The sequence below is a fragment of the Chinchilla lanigera genome, unplaced genomic scaffold (assembly GCF_000276665.1).
Source record: "Chinchilla lanigera isolate Chin_1 unplaced genomic scaffold, ChiLan1.0 scaffold00025, whole genome shotgun sequence".
Taxonomy (NCBI): Eukaryota; Metazoa; Chordata; class Mammalia; order Rodentia; family Chinchillidae; genus Chinchilla; species Chinchilla lanigera.
The window spans coordinates 146,306-160,080 of record NW_004955426.1 but is presented as its reverse complement, the minus strand read 5'-3'; the positions used below and the strand labels follow the sequence as shown (position 1 = coordinate 160,080).

At 53.6% G+C, this 13,775-nt stretch overlaps 1 protein-coding gene across 5 annotated transcripts in view; it reads left to right on the top strand.

Annotated features, from left to right (window-relative positions):
* The window catches only part of Cmbl (carboxymethylenebutenolidase homolog (Pseudomonas)), a 20,174-nt gene extending 6,842 nt beyond the window's left edge, over positions 1-13,332 (top strand). For 4 of the 5 annotated variants that reach the window (XM_013515024.1, XM_005386114.2, XM_005386113.2 and 1 more), the window contains exons 2-6: positions 4,937-5,174; positions 7,755-7,862; positions 9,011-9,153; positions 10,972-11,063; positions 12,713-13,332. In XM_013515024.1, coding sequence (XP_013370478.1) covers positions 4,960-5,174; positions 7,755-7,862; positions 9,011-9,153; positions 10,972-11,063; positions 12,713-12,892 — 738 coding nt within the window. In that variant the 5' untranslated portion in view covers positions 4,937-4,959 and the 3' untranslated portion in view covers positions 12,893-13,332. Of the gene's footprint in view, positions 1-2,071; positions 2,252-4,936; positions 5,175-7,754; positions 7,863-9,010; positions 9,154-10,971; positions 11,064-12,712 lie in introns of those variants that run through there. The other variant, XM_005386116.2, reaches the window with a different exon arrangement.
* The last annotated feature ends 443 nt before the right edge of the window (positions 13,333-13,775 follow it).

Sequence of the window (13,775 nt, the reverse complement as noted above, 5' to 3'; positions counted from 1 at the left end):
CCGTGCGCTTCTCACGCGTCCTTGCATGGAATTAGGTCGGCGTGTGTGCATCTGATTGTGGATGGAGTCTTGCTGGTGTCTCTTCTAAGATCATGAAACACCGATGTCGCCGGAGCAGGAACCTGGCCTTTCGATTTTATTCAACCTTCGTGCCTCCTAAGGAACCCTCTCCAAACAGAACTGGGACTTACGACTTCAATGCACAATTCTTTTGTTTTTCAGGGGATGGAGCCTCAAGGATGCCCCACCATAAGCCACATGCCCAGACCTTTTTTTTTTTTTTTTCCAGTACCGGGAATCGAACTTAGGACCTTGCACTTGCCAGGCAGGCGCTATGCCGCTGAGCTAAATCCCCAGCCCCTTCATTTTTATTTTGAGACAAGTTCTCACTAAGGTACCAGGCTGGGTGGGAACCTGCGGTCTTTCTGCCTCTGCCTCCTCCCTGCTGGAATGAGGGATTTTAGGGGATGTGGAAGCTCAGCCCACAGCCACCTCTGCATTTTCTGAGCGCATTCTCTTCATCTGTTGCTATGGTGATGCAGACTCACTTCCTTTCTTAACGCCCTGGGTTACAGCACGGATGTCCAAGGGGCATCCTCCTGTTCCCGAAGTCACCAGGACATACTCCCTCACGGTGCATTCCAGGGCCCGAGTGTCCAAATTTCATTTCAGGTTTTTGTACCCAAATTCCCAGTGAGGGAGTCGTCCAACCTTCTCATTCTCACCCCCGGTTTGTCTAGTCTTCATATCCAAGACATAGGCCATTGCATGTGCTGAGAGCTGATGTCTATGCCTGATATGTATGTTCTAATTGTTTGGGTTGGTGACTGTTTGGGTTGGTGACCACCAGGGTCCCACCTCCAGCTTTGTGGTCTGGGTGAGGCTGCAAGCAGAAACCTGGAAAGATGAGGATGGCGAACGCTCAGTACTGCTGTGGCTTCTGTAGCGGCCGGCAGTTTGCTGTGCTGCTCTGTGAATCTGATGTGTGCTGTGCACGCACACACGAGCATTTTATGAACCAACTGCGGCTGCGCTGTCCATGTTACGGAGCCCCCCCACCTGCACGCACGTCTCTAAGGCAGGCGCACTCTCCACGCAGCCCTGCTGGTGCTTCCTCGTCACACTGGGAAAACTGGTGTTGGGGTGTGACCTCCACCGTCACCCGTATTCACAGCCTTGTTGCCTTTCAAATGTTTCTTATATCAGCTCTTCATTCTGAACTAGGATCTCACTAACATTCACTCAGTATAACTGGGTTCATTTCTCTTTAGTTTCTTTTCATTTAGACATGTCTCACTACCTTTTTTCCTTTTACATTGATGTTTTGTTGTTGTCTTTTTGAGACAAGTTCTCGCTATGCAGTTTAGGCTGGCCTTGAGCTCACTTTGTAGCCGGAACTCATAACAGTCCTCCTGCCTCAGCCTCCTGAGTGCTGGGATTACAGGCATGAGCCACAGTGCCCAGCTTACATTGAATTTTGCAGTTAGGCATGTAGAACAGTTGAGAAAGGTTCCCTCCACTATTCTACCAATTTGTGAAGCTTGTGTGTTTTCAAACTTGCTGCCATGCAGTTTGTGCTAATTTCTAGTGGTATTTAGAGTTTGGTTTGTGGTTCGCATCTGTTTTGCAGGCTGGGGCTTGAACCCCAGGCCTCACGAATGCCAGCCGTGTGCTGTGCACCACACTACGCCCTAGCCCCTTACCGAGAAAAAAAATTTTTTTTGAGACAGGGCCCTGCTATCTAGCTCACGCTAGCCTTGGACTCACTATGTAGCCCAGCTAGCTTTGAACTCTCGAGGATCTGATTAGACCCCTGATACTTGTCGGGGGAACAGCAGGGAATGACACAAAGACAGAAGGCAATGTTCTGGTACAAGGGGGCCAGGAGGAGCCTGCCCCTAGTGGACAGGACACTAATCTCTGCACTGGACCTGCTTTTATTAGCAAGCGAGAAGCAGAGGGGAGGGGAGTGTACTTTTATGGAGCGGGGCTGAAGTAGAGGGGAGAAGTTAATGGGAAGCGGGGTCTTCCCTGTCCCAGGGCCCCGCATTCTTCACACTGTCCTCCACAGATGCGGTCCTGCCTTAGGAGCACCGCGGTCAGGAGCTTTCTCCGTGCGTCTCGGAAGCACAGTGGCCTTCACCTACCTCTCTGTTCCTAAAGCAAGGTCACACCGGCCTCGAGACCATGAGCCCCGTCACATAGCCGAATCCCCAGCCATCCGCCGGCACGCAGGAGGCCGAGGCTCCAGGTGTGCGCCACCAAGCCCCGCTAGAGAGAGCACCCTGTGTCGCGTTTTCATCCCAGAGATTGGTGTGCTGTGTGTGTGTTTGTGTTTGTCTCCAGTTTTCCTGGAGATATACCTACCTCATAACTCGTCAAGACATCAGAGTTTAATCTTATGGGATTTTCTCTCCTGTTTATTTTCAGTACTTCCAACCTTGTTTCTCCCTGTTTGGATTTGCTCTGGCCAGAGAGTCTCTGTCCTCCCCAAATGCACACATGGGAATCCCAGCCCGCAAGGTGAGGGTGTAAGGAGGCGGGAGGTCAGGATGGCGCAGCTGTTGGACCAGGACCTCAGGAAAGAGCCACCAGGCACCGTCCTGTCCCTCCCCAGGCGAGCAGGAGGAAAGTGCCGCCCAGGAACCAGAGGGGTCGGCAGACCCGAGTCTGCTGCGGTCTTGCTCTTGGGTTCTCGGCCTCCAGAATAGGAGAAATGACCCTGGTGCCATGAGCCACTCAGCTTATGCCGTTTTGTTACAGCAGCAGAAGGGACTAAGACAGGGTTGATCCTGCTTTTTTCCTCTGATGTCCTGATGCTTAGCTTATTTTCATTCTTTCCTCTGGCCTATGATGTGCAATCTAGGCTGTGATGACTTCTCTACCTTCTACTGCACTGCCTGCATCAACTTGTGCTAGGGTTCTTTCCTTGTAATTCAGTTCTGAATCTTTTGAGTTTTTATTATAATTTCATTATACTTACATAACATTTTCTATATAGAGTCTCTCTTGGGGGCTGGGGGTGTAGCTCAGGGATACGGTGCTTGCCCCAGCATGTGCGAGGCCCTGGGCTCAGAACTCAGCACCACAAAAAAAACCCCAAAAAACAAAACTCAGTGAAACTTGCATCGTGGATTAGTGCCTTTGCTCTTTTCCTTGTCTCTGGGACACAGCGCCAGCACCCACGGGCTATAGGAGGAAAGGCTGACTTGGCTCACAGTGTGCAGAAGTTTAAGTCCATAGTGGGCTGGCTCCGAGGCCGGGTGGCCTGGCAGAGGGGCATCGCAGAGAAGAAACAGCCCCTGGCGGGGCAGTGGGAAGCAGAGGGGGCGGGGGAGGGAGATAGGCCCTTCAGGCCACGCCTACAAGGACTCAGTTCTTCCACCCAGGCTTCGCCTCCTAATAGCAAGCCAGTTATGAGCCGTGTAACCCAGTCGCCTTTCAAAAGCCGACTCTGAGCGCAGGAGGCTCTGGGGGCCGTCCGCACGTAAACCCCACCGTCAGGACGCGGGGAGTTTGCAACTGCACACGTCTGCTTGGAAGCCTGTACTTGCTACTTGTTAATGAAGGGCCCCACTTACGTCTTTGGGCTCAGCGCTCCCCGTTCCTGATGGAATGAGTCCTAGTTTACTCCTTACAATTTCCTTCCGTCTTTTGTATTAGTGTGTGTTTGTGTGAGGACACTCACATCTCGATCCCTTTCACTCCTTCCCTCCCGCCCTCTCTCAGAGGCAGTTCTTCGGCTCACTGCTGCTCTGTATTGTTATTTCAATCTCGATTTTATCAGTTTCTGCTTCGGTTTATTCTCTCCTTCTATTAGTTTTGGATTTGGACCGGCCTTGTGTTTCTAGGGCCTTGAGATGCATCTTTAGGTTATCTGCTTGGGATCTAGTCTTTGTGCGCCTGCATGCACAGGTGTGCACCTCCCTCTTAGACAAAACCCTAGCTCTATACACAATCTGATTGGAGAGTCCGTCTTAATGAGTGCGTTTGACCTGCCTACATTTATCTGAGTTTATTTCAGTGTTTATGCGGGAGATTTCATGCTTTGCAGTTAACACATTTTCAATTACTTTTCCCCTGCGTTCTGCTTTGATTGGCGGAACTTTTGCGGGTCTGCCCTCGAGTAAAGTCCACCTTCACCGCGGCTTTCTCTGCGCAGCTGTGTCTGCGGTGACTGCTTGCTTGCTCGCTTCTGAGGGTGGTTTTCCAAACCGGGCCGACCTTCCCCGCCTGGGGTGTGGAAGTCTCCCCGCAAAGTGGATCTGGCGTCTGTACCTTCCTTGGCCCAGGGTCGGTTGTTCTGGTCATTTCTCAGCGTTGGTGCCCCGACGTGATGTTGGGGGACAGTGCAAACTTGGCAAGGTTTCTGCTTCCGCCCCACTCTGAACTTCGGGTGAGGTGAGCGTCCTTTCGGTACTTCTAAGCCTGGGTGACACCGCCGTTCTCTGGTTTCGCCCCCAGCCCCAGATGTGAACTTTCGGGAGCTCACACGGCAGAGGTGGCTTCAGTTACCAACTCCTGTTGACCAGCACTGTCCCAGGGCCTCCCTGGCGCGACACCCTCAGCACCCTGAGCTGTTAGAAGGGTGCTGGGTCTGGCCCTGACCCCCGACGTCGTGGCATCATGGGTCTCTTGTCATCCTTCGTCTGGCGTTCAGCTTCCCTCCCTGTACGGGGCTGGGCGTGCGTGTGCCCCTTTTTCCAAAAGTGCTACCCCTGCTGCTTTCACTGTTCTTATTTGGCTACGTTCAGTGCGGGAACAGGTCCTCAGGAGCTCATCATCGATGCTTCCAGAACCAGGATCATCAACTTTCCGCATAACGAGTGCCTTAGACGGGGTTAAAATGGACTTTTCCCCAGGAACAGGATGAGTTTTCCGGCCCTGTGATCTGCAGGTCTGCGCCACCGGGATGACATGTGCTCCTCTCTCCTAGCCTGACCCGCCAAGGGAGCCGCGATGGCCAACGAGGCGAAGCCCTGCCCCTGCGACATCGGCCACAGGCTGGAGTACGGGGGCATGGGCCGTGAGGTGCAGGTGGAGCACATCCGGGCCTACATCACCAGGCCCCCGGCGGATGCAGGAAGGGCCGTCATTGTGGTCCAGGATATATTTGGCTGGGAACTGCCCAACACCAGGTACATGGCTGACCTGATCGCAGGAAATGGATACACGTACGTACAAAGCGCTTTCTTTCCTTAAATTCATGTTCGTTTCTGGGGTCCATTTTGTTCCTTTCAGAAAGACAGAAAGAGGGGCTGGGGGTTTAGCCCAGTGGCACAGCGTCTGCCTGGCAAGCGCAAGGTTGTGAGTTCGATTCCCAGTACCGGAAAAAGAAACCCCCCACCCCCAAAAAAGGAAAGACAGAAACAAGCAAAAACCTGACTATGTTCTTCACAGAGAAACAAACCAAAAGCGAACCTGGCTGTACTCTTGTTCACTGCTGGTGTGAAGGTGACAGAATCGTCCTGTGGAGTGACACCCCTACCTGCCGCCAGGTCTCTGGATTTCGGGTCCCTGTTGGGGTTTTTGGCCTGGCAGGTCTGGGGGACACCAGTTCCTCGCCCTACGTGGGCCTCTATACCTGTAACAGGGCGCCATGGGCAGGCTCATGGGTGCCGAGGAGGACCCACCCCTGGCCCGACCCAGGCTCCCCGGCCAGCTTGGGCAGCGGGCGTTATGGGTCACCCTGGTCCCCACTGCACTGTCATGGCCTGCCGCAATGAGCCCGGTCCAGACATGGCACAGGGAGGCCTCGCTCGTCACCCAGGGTGATGCCTTTGCCCGATCAAGTGGCTGTGGCTTCTCAGTGACCCCTGGGGTTAAAGCTTTCATGAGGCGCGGAGGTTGGTAGAACCTTTTTCCTCTGCAGCCTCAGAAAGCAGGGCGCCCGGGAGCCCAGGAGCAGCTGCATCTCCAGCTGCCGTTGCTTTTCTCGGAAGGTCAGCCTGGAAGCCTGGGGGTGCACCGGCTCTTCTCCTGCGAAGAGAACCCGCAGGGAAGGGCTGGCACCCGCGGTGGCAGGGCACAATCCTCGCCTTTCCCCCCACGTTTCCCATTCCCATGCCCCCAGACTCCTGCCGGAGGAGCAGGAATTTAACTTTTAGGACACACCCAGGAATGAGGCAACAGGCAACCTCCGACTGCCTCTGGCTTGGCCGCAGTGCCGACAAAGACCCCAGGCCCCAGTCCTCTCGCAGCCCTGGGGGCGGGACCGTGATGCCTCTGTTTTGTGGATTAGGAAACCAGGCTTCACAAGAGGGTCTCAGTCACGGGCTTAACCCTGGGTGAGCTGACGGCAAGGCCCCAGCGGCCTGACCGCGCGTCCTGAGCGAGGGTCTGAGCAAATCGTGGGAGGTGTGCACGGAGGTTCAGCCCTCCACACGCACAGCCTCACCCCAGGGCGGGAAGCTGCAGCATGCCGTCTGCCCAACCCAGAGAGTGAGGCTTGGCCCAGGACACACAGGTGTGGGCTCGCTCTACGATGCCTGTTTAAACAGAAGATTATTGTGGTAGGAGACGCAGGGCCAGGAATCCTCCCACGGCTCCCCCTCACTGTGAGCACACCCACCCCATCGGTCCTGCCACTTTCTGAAGCAGTCCTGGAGACCTTTCTGGATCGCCAAGGGTGATCAAAAATGCAGTGAATGCTGCTGCCGAGCGCCACCCAACAGAAAGGCTTGTATAGACAGCATGCCGCATCCTCGCCCACCTCATTCGCTGGACCTGTCAGTGGACACCTGGGACTTGTCCCCACGGTCGAAATGACCATGAGAGGGCATCGTCTTGAATCTGTTCAGGATATCAAGGCAGCCACAGCATCGCAGCTAAAGACACTCAGGACTTGGAGAACTGCCTCAGGCAGCGGCAGGAACGGCGGGAGAAGTGTGTTCGGAGTAAGGGAAGGAGCTTGAAGGGATTCACAGCAGTGCGTCTTTTGCTCTAATGCGTACTTTAAAATTTATGCATTCATCTTATTTTCCAACCACACCATGCAGCTCCATAGTAGAGCGCTTGCCTGGCTGCCCAGGGCCCTGGGTTTGATCCCAGCACTGCCCCTCACCCCCTGCGAAAGGCCGAAAGTGACCAAGACGTGTTAAAGTCGCCCTGCAGTGCATTTGCCTTTTCTGACCAGGTGCAGCGGCCTGTCTGCCCCTGCACGGGCAGCCAGGTTCTTCCAGCCACGGCCAGCTCAGACTCACCGTTCTGTGGCCTCTTCTCTCTCTCTTTTTTTTTTTTTTGTACTGGAACTGAACTCAGGACCTTGCTCTTGCCAGGCAGGTGCTTGTGCTGCTGAGCTATGCGCCCTGCCCCGTGGCCTCTTCTTGAACCTGCTGTGGACCTTGCCCTCCGGTGTTCCGCTGGCAGCCTGGGCGGAGGCTGGGAAATTGCTTGGTCACGGTGACTGGCCTTGCCCTCGGCCCGAGGCTGACGACATGGCGTGGGGACTCTTGAGGACCCTCGTGGCCATCGCACCTGGGCCCTGTGTCCCACCCCGGAGCATCTCAAGCCCCCCAGCCCCCCCGCACCACCGGCCCTCTCTCTTCCCGGGCCTGGTCACACTCAGGCTGCCGGGGGCCGTGCACCTGTGCTGCACCACCCCAGTCTCCGGCTGCGTGCCGGCGGCCGTCAGCGGTGCCTGAGAGCTGCTGCGTTCCCTGCTCCGGGCCCGAGTCACCTCCCTCTCAATTCCTTAGAAATGCACACAAATGCCCGTCTGGGAATGAAAATCTGTGAACTTCTGTGCTTTCCAGAACCATCGTCCCAGACTTCTTCGTGGGGAAGGAGCCATGGAGCCCCTCGGGGGACATGAGCATCTTCCCTGAGTGGCTCAAGTCCAGAGATGCCCGGAAGGTGGATAAGTAAGTCACCGCAGCCCAAGGCGGAGGGAGGGACACAGGGACACTCGGCCAAGAGGGGACCTCGCCCAGGGCGCTGCAGCCCGGAGCGCCTCCTGCCACAAGGCCACTGGAACGATGTGGGAGTGTGTGGGGGAGCGTGCCGCTGACAGGACCCATCCTGGGTGCTTACGCGGTCCGGAGAGCTATGAGTTTATGAATGGAAGAAGTGGCTTCTGGCTTCAGGAGAGACTTGGCCCCTGGCTCGAGCTGACTCCAGGACTCATTTGCCCTACATTGCTTGGCTGCACTTCCTGGGTGCTGCCTTCATTCTCAGGCATCTATCAATCCCTCCTGGGTGGCAAGGTGGCTGCAGCTGCTCCTGCCATCCATTACTTCTCTCTCCAGCACGGCAGAGGAGAAACAGCCCATGGCAGGCAGGCAGGCAGGAGGTAGCAGCAGCAAGTGGCCTGTCTGCCTTTCCTTTAATTCCATGCAGGCTATGAGCCTGTTGGTGGTGCCATACACACAGGGTGGGGCTTTTGTCTTCAGTAAATCCACCCAGCCACATCCAGAACTGTGCTAATCGCAGTCAGCGGACTAACCCAGTACCACACACCCTTAGTCCAGCACCACACACCCAGGATCCTGCCACCTCCCAAAAGCCCCACCTACGAGCACATGAAGCTTTGCAGGGACATCCGGGTACATGTACAACAGCTATATCCACAGCCCTTTGTTTATTTTGAGACAGGATTTCACTGAGTTGCCAAGTTGCGTAGGCTATGTTTGCACTTGTGATTCTCCTGCCTCAGGCTCCCAGAGTGCTGGGATACACGTGTGTGCACCATGCTTGGCTTAATCATGGCTTTTATAATATGAAAATAACTACTTGCACACAGTGGCACGATGTATTTATTTAAATGTACATAAATCTGTTATGAGTAAAAGAAAAAGTGGCCATAGAGTTGATTTCTCCTTTTTTATTGTTCTGGTGTTTTCAGACAGGGTCTCGCTATATAGCCCAGGCTGGCCTCAAACTCACAGCAATCCTCCTGCCTCAGCCTCTTGAGTGCTGGGATTGATTACAGGCAAACTACTCTGGAAAAGCCCTGCCCTTTTAGGGGTTCATCAAGGAACCCTGGATTCTGAGTCCCTCTTCCTTCCCTTAGGGAGGTGGACGCTGTCCTGCGCTACCTGAAACAGCAGTGTGGGGCCCAGAGGATCGGCATCGTGGGCTTCTGCTGGGGGGGCATCGTGGTGCATCACGTGATGACCAAGTACCCTGAGGTCAAGGCAGGGGTATCCGTCTACGGTGAGTCGCCTGTGCTCTTTTTTTTTTTTGTCTTTTTTGAGATAGGGTCTTGTTATGCCGTTCAGGCTGGTCTTGAGCTCACTTATGTAGCCCAGGCTGGTCTCGAACTTGCAACCATCCTCCTGCCTCAGCCTCCCGAGTGCCGGGATTACAGGCGTGCGCCACCACGCCTGGCTCCCCTGTGCTGTTGCAGTGACAGGGGCTGGGGTGGTTTCACCCCAGGGCCGCCTGCTCGGGGCAGCACAAGACAGGGTTTGGGGATCCAAGCACAGGAGTGGGGTTGTGAGGCTGCGCTCCCTGGAGGATGTTGCTGGGAGCCCGAAGGGCCGGGGCCACCAGCGCCATCTCAGTCTCAGTGTCCCTGGGCTGGGACGCAGGGGCGGCCGCTCCTCCAGCGATGCTCCTCCGTATGCAGCCATCTCCCGCTGAGCACACAGCTGGAAAAACATTTTCCCAAGCCGGGACACACACTGCGCACATGCACACACCCAACCAGGGAAAAGGAAGACCCGCCCGAGGCAGCAGGACATTTAGTGTGGCCAGAGGCGCAGCAGCGGCTGAGCACACTCTCTCTGCCCAAAGAAACGGCAGAGTAAGGACACTACACAGGGCATTCCGGGGACAACAGAGAGCTTTTATACTGAGAACCATGAAGCTTTTTTGGGGGTCTTTTTGAGATGGGATTTTGCTCTGCAGTTCAGGATGGCTTGAACCCACTTTGCGGCCCTGGCTGGCCTTGAACTCAAGGCGATCCTCCTGCCTCAGCCTTTTGAGTGCTGGGATTATAGGTGTGTGTGCACCATGCCCAGCACTATATAAAACTTTTTTAAAATGTATTTTATTTGGTTGTTTGAGACAGGGTCTCACTACGTAGTCCAGGCTGGCCTTGAGCTCACGGCAATCTTCCTGATTCAGCCTCCTAAGTGCTGGGATTACAGATGTGCGCCACCACACCCAGCATGCTTTTGTATTAGTATACTACAAAGCTATGCTTCTTATTTATTTTTCACTGCAGTGTACTCACGTAATATAGTAATTATTTCAAACTCAGTGTTTTATTTTTTTTCAAACTCAGTGTTTTAAGGTAACACATGCAAAAATTAATGCTAAACATAACTTTACAATTGACACTAAATAAGTGCCTTTGACAAATATATCATACCTGTCTTTTTACCATCAACACTTTAATTTTTAGCTTATTTTTTATCTGCAAATGTGTGCAGTGTCATGGTGCTTATTTAGCTTATTCATTTCTCAGTTTGGTACTTTCCCCTACTTTTAGCATTTAAAAAGCCCTGTTAAATATTTACCGGCACAAAAGCAAATAAACTCAGGAACGTTGCTGACCGGGCAGTGCCTTTATGCGAGGAGGGGCGCCCTTGAGCGGGTGCCGCAACGGCGCTACCTGCTGGCTGCTGTCGAGCTGACGCGCGCCGCGGAATCTCGGGACAGCCATACCGTCCACACACACATTCCCGCCTGGCCAGCACGGGCGGGGCCGTGGCCACCTCTCGCGGGCCCCTGTCTCCTGGAGAGGAGGATCTCTCCTTGCTGTGCTGTGGCAGGAAGCGGGTGGAGAAGGTTTTTCCCTACCGTTACCTTAAAACTTGCTGCCAAGTTCTTCTCTGAGACTGAGACAGGACAAAGGCGAGCTTCACAGCTCTGGACGGCTGCAGACTGTCCTGGCCACCCGTGCCCACGCCAGTGGCCGCCCTGCCCGACGAGCCTGCCCCGAGCGCTGTGGCTGGAGCCCGTGGTGGGGACAGGCGCAGGCAGTTTCCTGTGCCCGACTGTGACGCCCTGGAACTGATTTTTCAGGCATCGTCAAGGATTCGGAGGACGTGTATGACTTAAAGAACCCCACGCTGTTCATTTTCGCCGAAAATGACTTTGTGATTCCCCTTGAGCAAGTAAGTGCGTCCTTCCCCGGCCCTGTGTGCGCCAATACCACTCCGCGGTCTCTGGGGAACTTCCCCAGGACCCCAAAGAGAAAAACCAACAACCAGTCCTTGGGAAATTATTATTAGTGACTAATACGCAAATGTATCAATACAAATGAGGTTACGTACAGATGCCCGGCACAGGACAGTGCGCCTGAGGGTTTTTCAACTTTAAGACGGTGAAACCATGAAACTCAGTGAAAACCGTGCCCTGAGCTCGGATCTTTCTGGGCTGGCAGGCCAGGTCCCATTTGCTCAGGCCAGGTCCCAAGGGACAAAGGCAGCACTCAGCATGCTGGGTGGCCGAGCTCGGCTGTCCCCGTCACTGGGATTCCATGTGTCTTCCTGGTGCTGGAACTCTGTGGGCCCTGAGCTATACCTGCAGCTGTTTTACTTATTTATTTTTTAAAATTCCGAGGCTTTTTTTTTTTTTTTTTTACCAGGAATCGAACTCAGGACCTTGCACTTGCCAGGCAGGCGCTTGTGCCGATGAGCTATATTGCTGAGCTATATCCCTGGCGCTTAATTCTGAGTCTTGATACATTGCCAGGCTGAGCTTGAACTTTTGATCCTCCTGCCTCAGCTTCCCAAAGTGCTAGAACTACAGGAGTACACCAACACAATGGAAGTGCAATTTCTTTCTTTTGATGCTTCTGGGAACTTTACTGAGACCTCCTGAATTCAAAGCACGCTCTCTACAACTGAGCGGTGTCTCCATGCCCCTAATGCTTTTTTTTTTTTTTTTTGTCTTTTTGAGACAGGGTCTGACTATGTAGTTCAGGATGGCCTTGAGCTCACTTTGTAGCCCAGGCTGGCCTTGAGCTCACAAAGATCCTCCTGCCTCAGCCTCCCAAGTGCTGAGATTACAGTCGTGTGCCACCACGCCCAGCTCTCTAATACATTTTTGATCGTTAATATTTTGAACTCAAGATAGGTTACCTGGACACCCTGTCATAAGTCCAGAAGCACCTTAATTGCTATTGTATTTTTTTTTTTTTTTTTTTTTTTTTTTTTTTTTTTTTGCAGTACCAGGGATCAAACTCACCACCTTGCGCTTGCCAGGCAGGGGATTATGCCACTGAGCTATATCCCCAGCTCCTGCTCTTTTTTTTTTTTTTGTACCGGGAATGGAACTCAGGACCTTGCACTTGCCAAGCAAGGCGCTGTGCTGCTGAGCTGTATCCCTGGCCCTGTATTCTTTTCATATTGCTCTGAAATCTCTTTTGTCAGTGTTAAGAACTGTGTTAGTTATGAAGTCAAAGGTAAAGAATTTGGTACAGCTGAAATGTGTCGCTAAAGCGCTGATGCTAAATCTCTTCTATGAACACCCACTGCAAGATTTACAGCATGGAGACTTTCCTAAGGGGTTTTGATGACATATTCCACTCGAATATATGCTGCCTCTGTCTGTCAGTTCTAGCAGTCTGCATAAGTGCATTTTAGAACTGACAGCCCGTGAACTTGAGTTCATCTTTGATAAGAATGCATGCCAGCATATGTTCAGGTACTATTTAAGTTCGCAAACACACCATTCTATATGTTAGGCACTGTATGTAAAACTCCATGAGAATGCCTCCACATTACAAAGTCCTATCATCACCAATGCTTCTGCACACCAGGTCTCTCTGCTGACCCAGAGGTTGAAGGAGCACTGCAAAGTGGAGTACCAGGTTAAAACCTTCACCGGGCAGACTCACGGCTTTGTGCACCGCAAGAAGGAAGACTGCCAGCCGGCCGACAAGCCCTACATCGACGAGGCCCGGCGGAACTTGGTGGAGTGGCTGCACAAGTATGTTTAGCAGCGATCCGGCAAAGCGTCCTCAAAATTGCTTCATTCAGAAATTTGCCTTGAAGTACCGAGATCACGTGATTTTACCTTTTTAATTCAAAAAAAATCAATGTAAGGGTGCTGAAATTAATTTCATCTGAAACGTAAATTCAGAAGCAAGCTTTAATGTGTGGAAGTAATCTTGAACATGTCCATCCAGTGAGAATGAAGGGGTAGATGAGCACCTCAGGACCTGGAGGAGTCGTGGCGAGGGTGTCAGGCGAGGCCCGGGGCTCCCAGCCTGGCCTTGCAGTGTTTAGCTGGTCACCTCCTGCACAATGGCGTCCCTGTAATGCTGGGGCCAGGGTAGCTGGGGACAGACTAAGAGCCTGATTACCTGTTCACCCTGTTCTCTCATCTGTAAAACGCTGCAATAAACTTTCTATTGATCACATTATATCAACTAATAAACTTGAGTTTTTGCATTCTTTTCCCTCAAGCTACCAGAAAACGATGGCCTAGTTATTACCCTGCGAGGGCCGGTCTTCCCACACACAGCGTGTGGGTCCCAGGGCTCGGGGTGCTGAGTCCAAAGGTCAGTGGCCCCGGAGGCTGAGGTGCCCGGTGCTGTGCGTCCGGGCGAGTGACTCGGCGTCACTTCGGGGCCCTGGGGATCGCTCCCAGGGGCTCTCTACCACTGAGTTCTGTCCTGGCCATCTTCGTTTTGAGACGGGCTTGTGGAGGTGCCGGACTGGCCCTGAACTTCCAATTCTCCTGCCTTGGGCTGCCGAGCAGCTGGGGTTCCAGGCAGGCGGTGCGGCGCCCCACACGCCCCTCTAAAGGGCTCTGCCGTGTCTCCCACCGGCGTGGCCAGAGCCGGCAGCCCTGCCTGACGGGGCTCCAGGTTTGGCTGC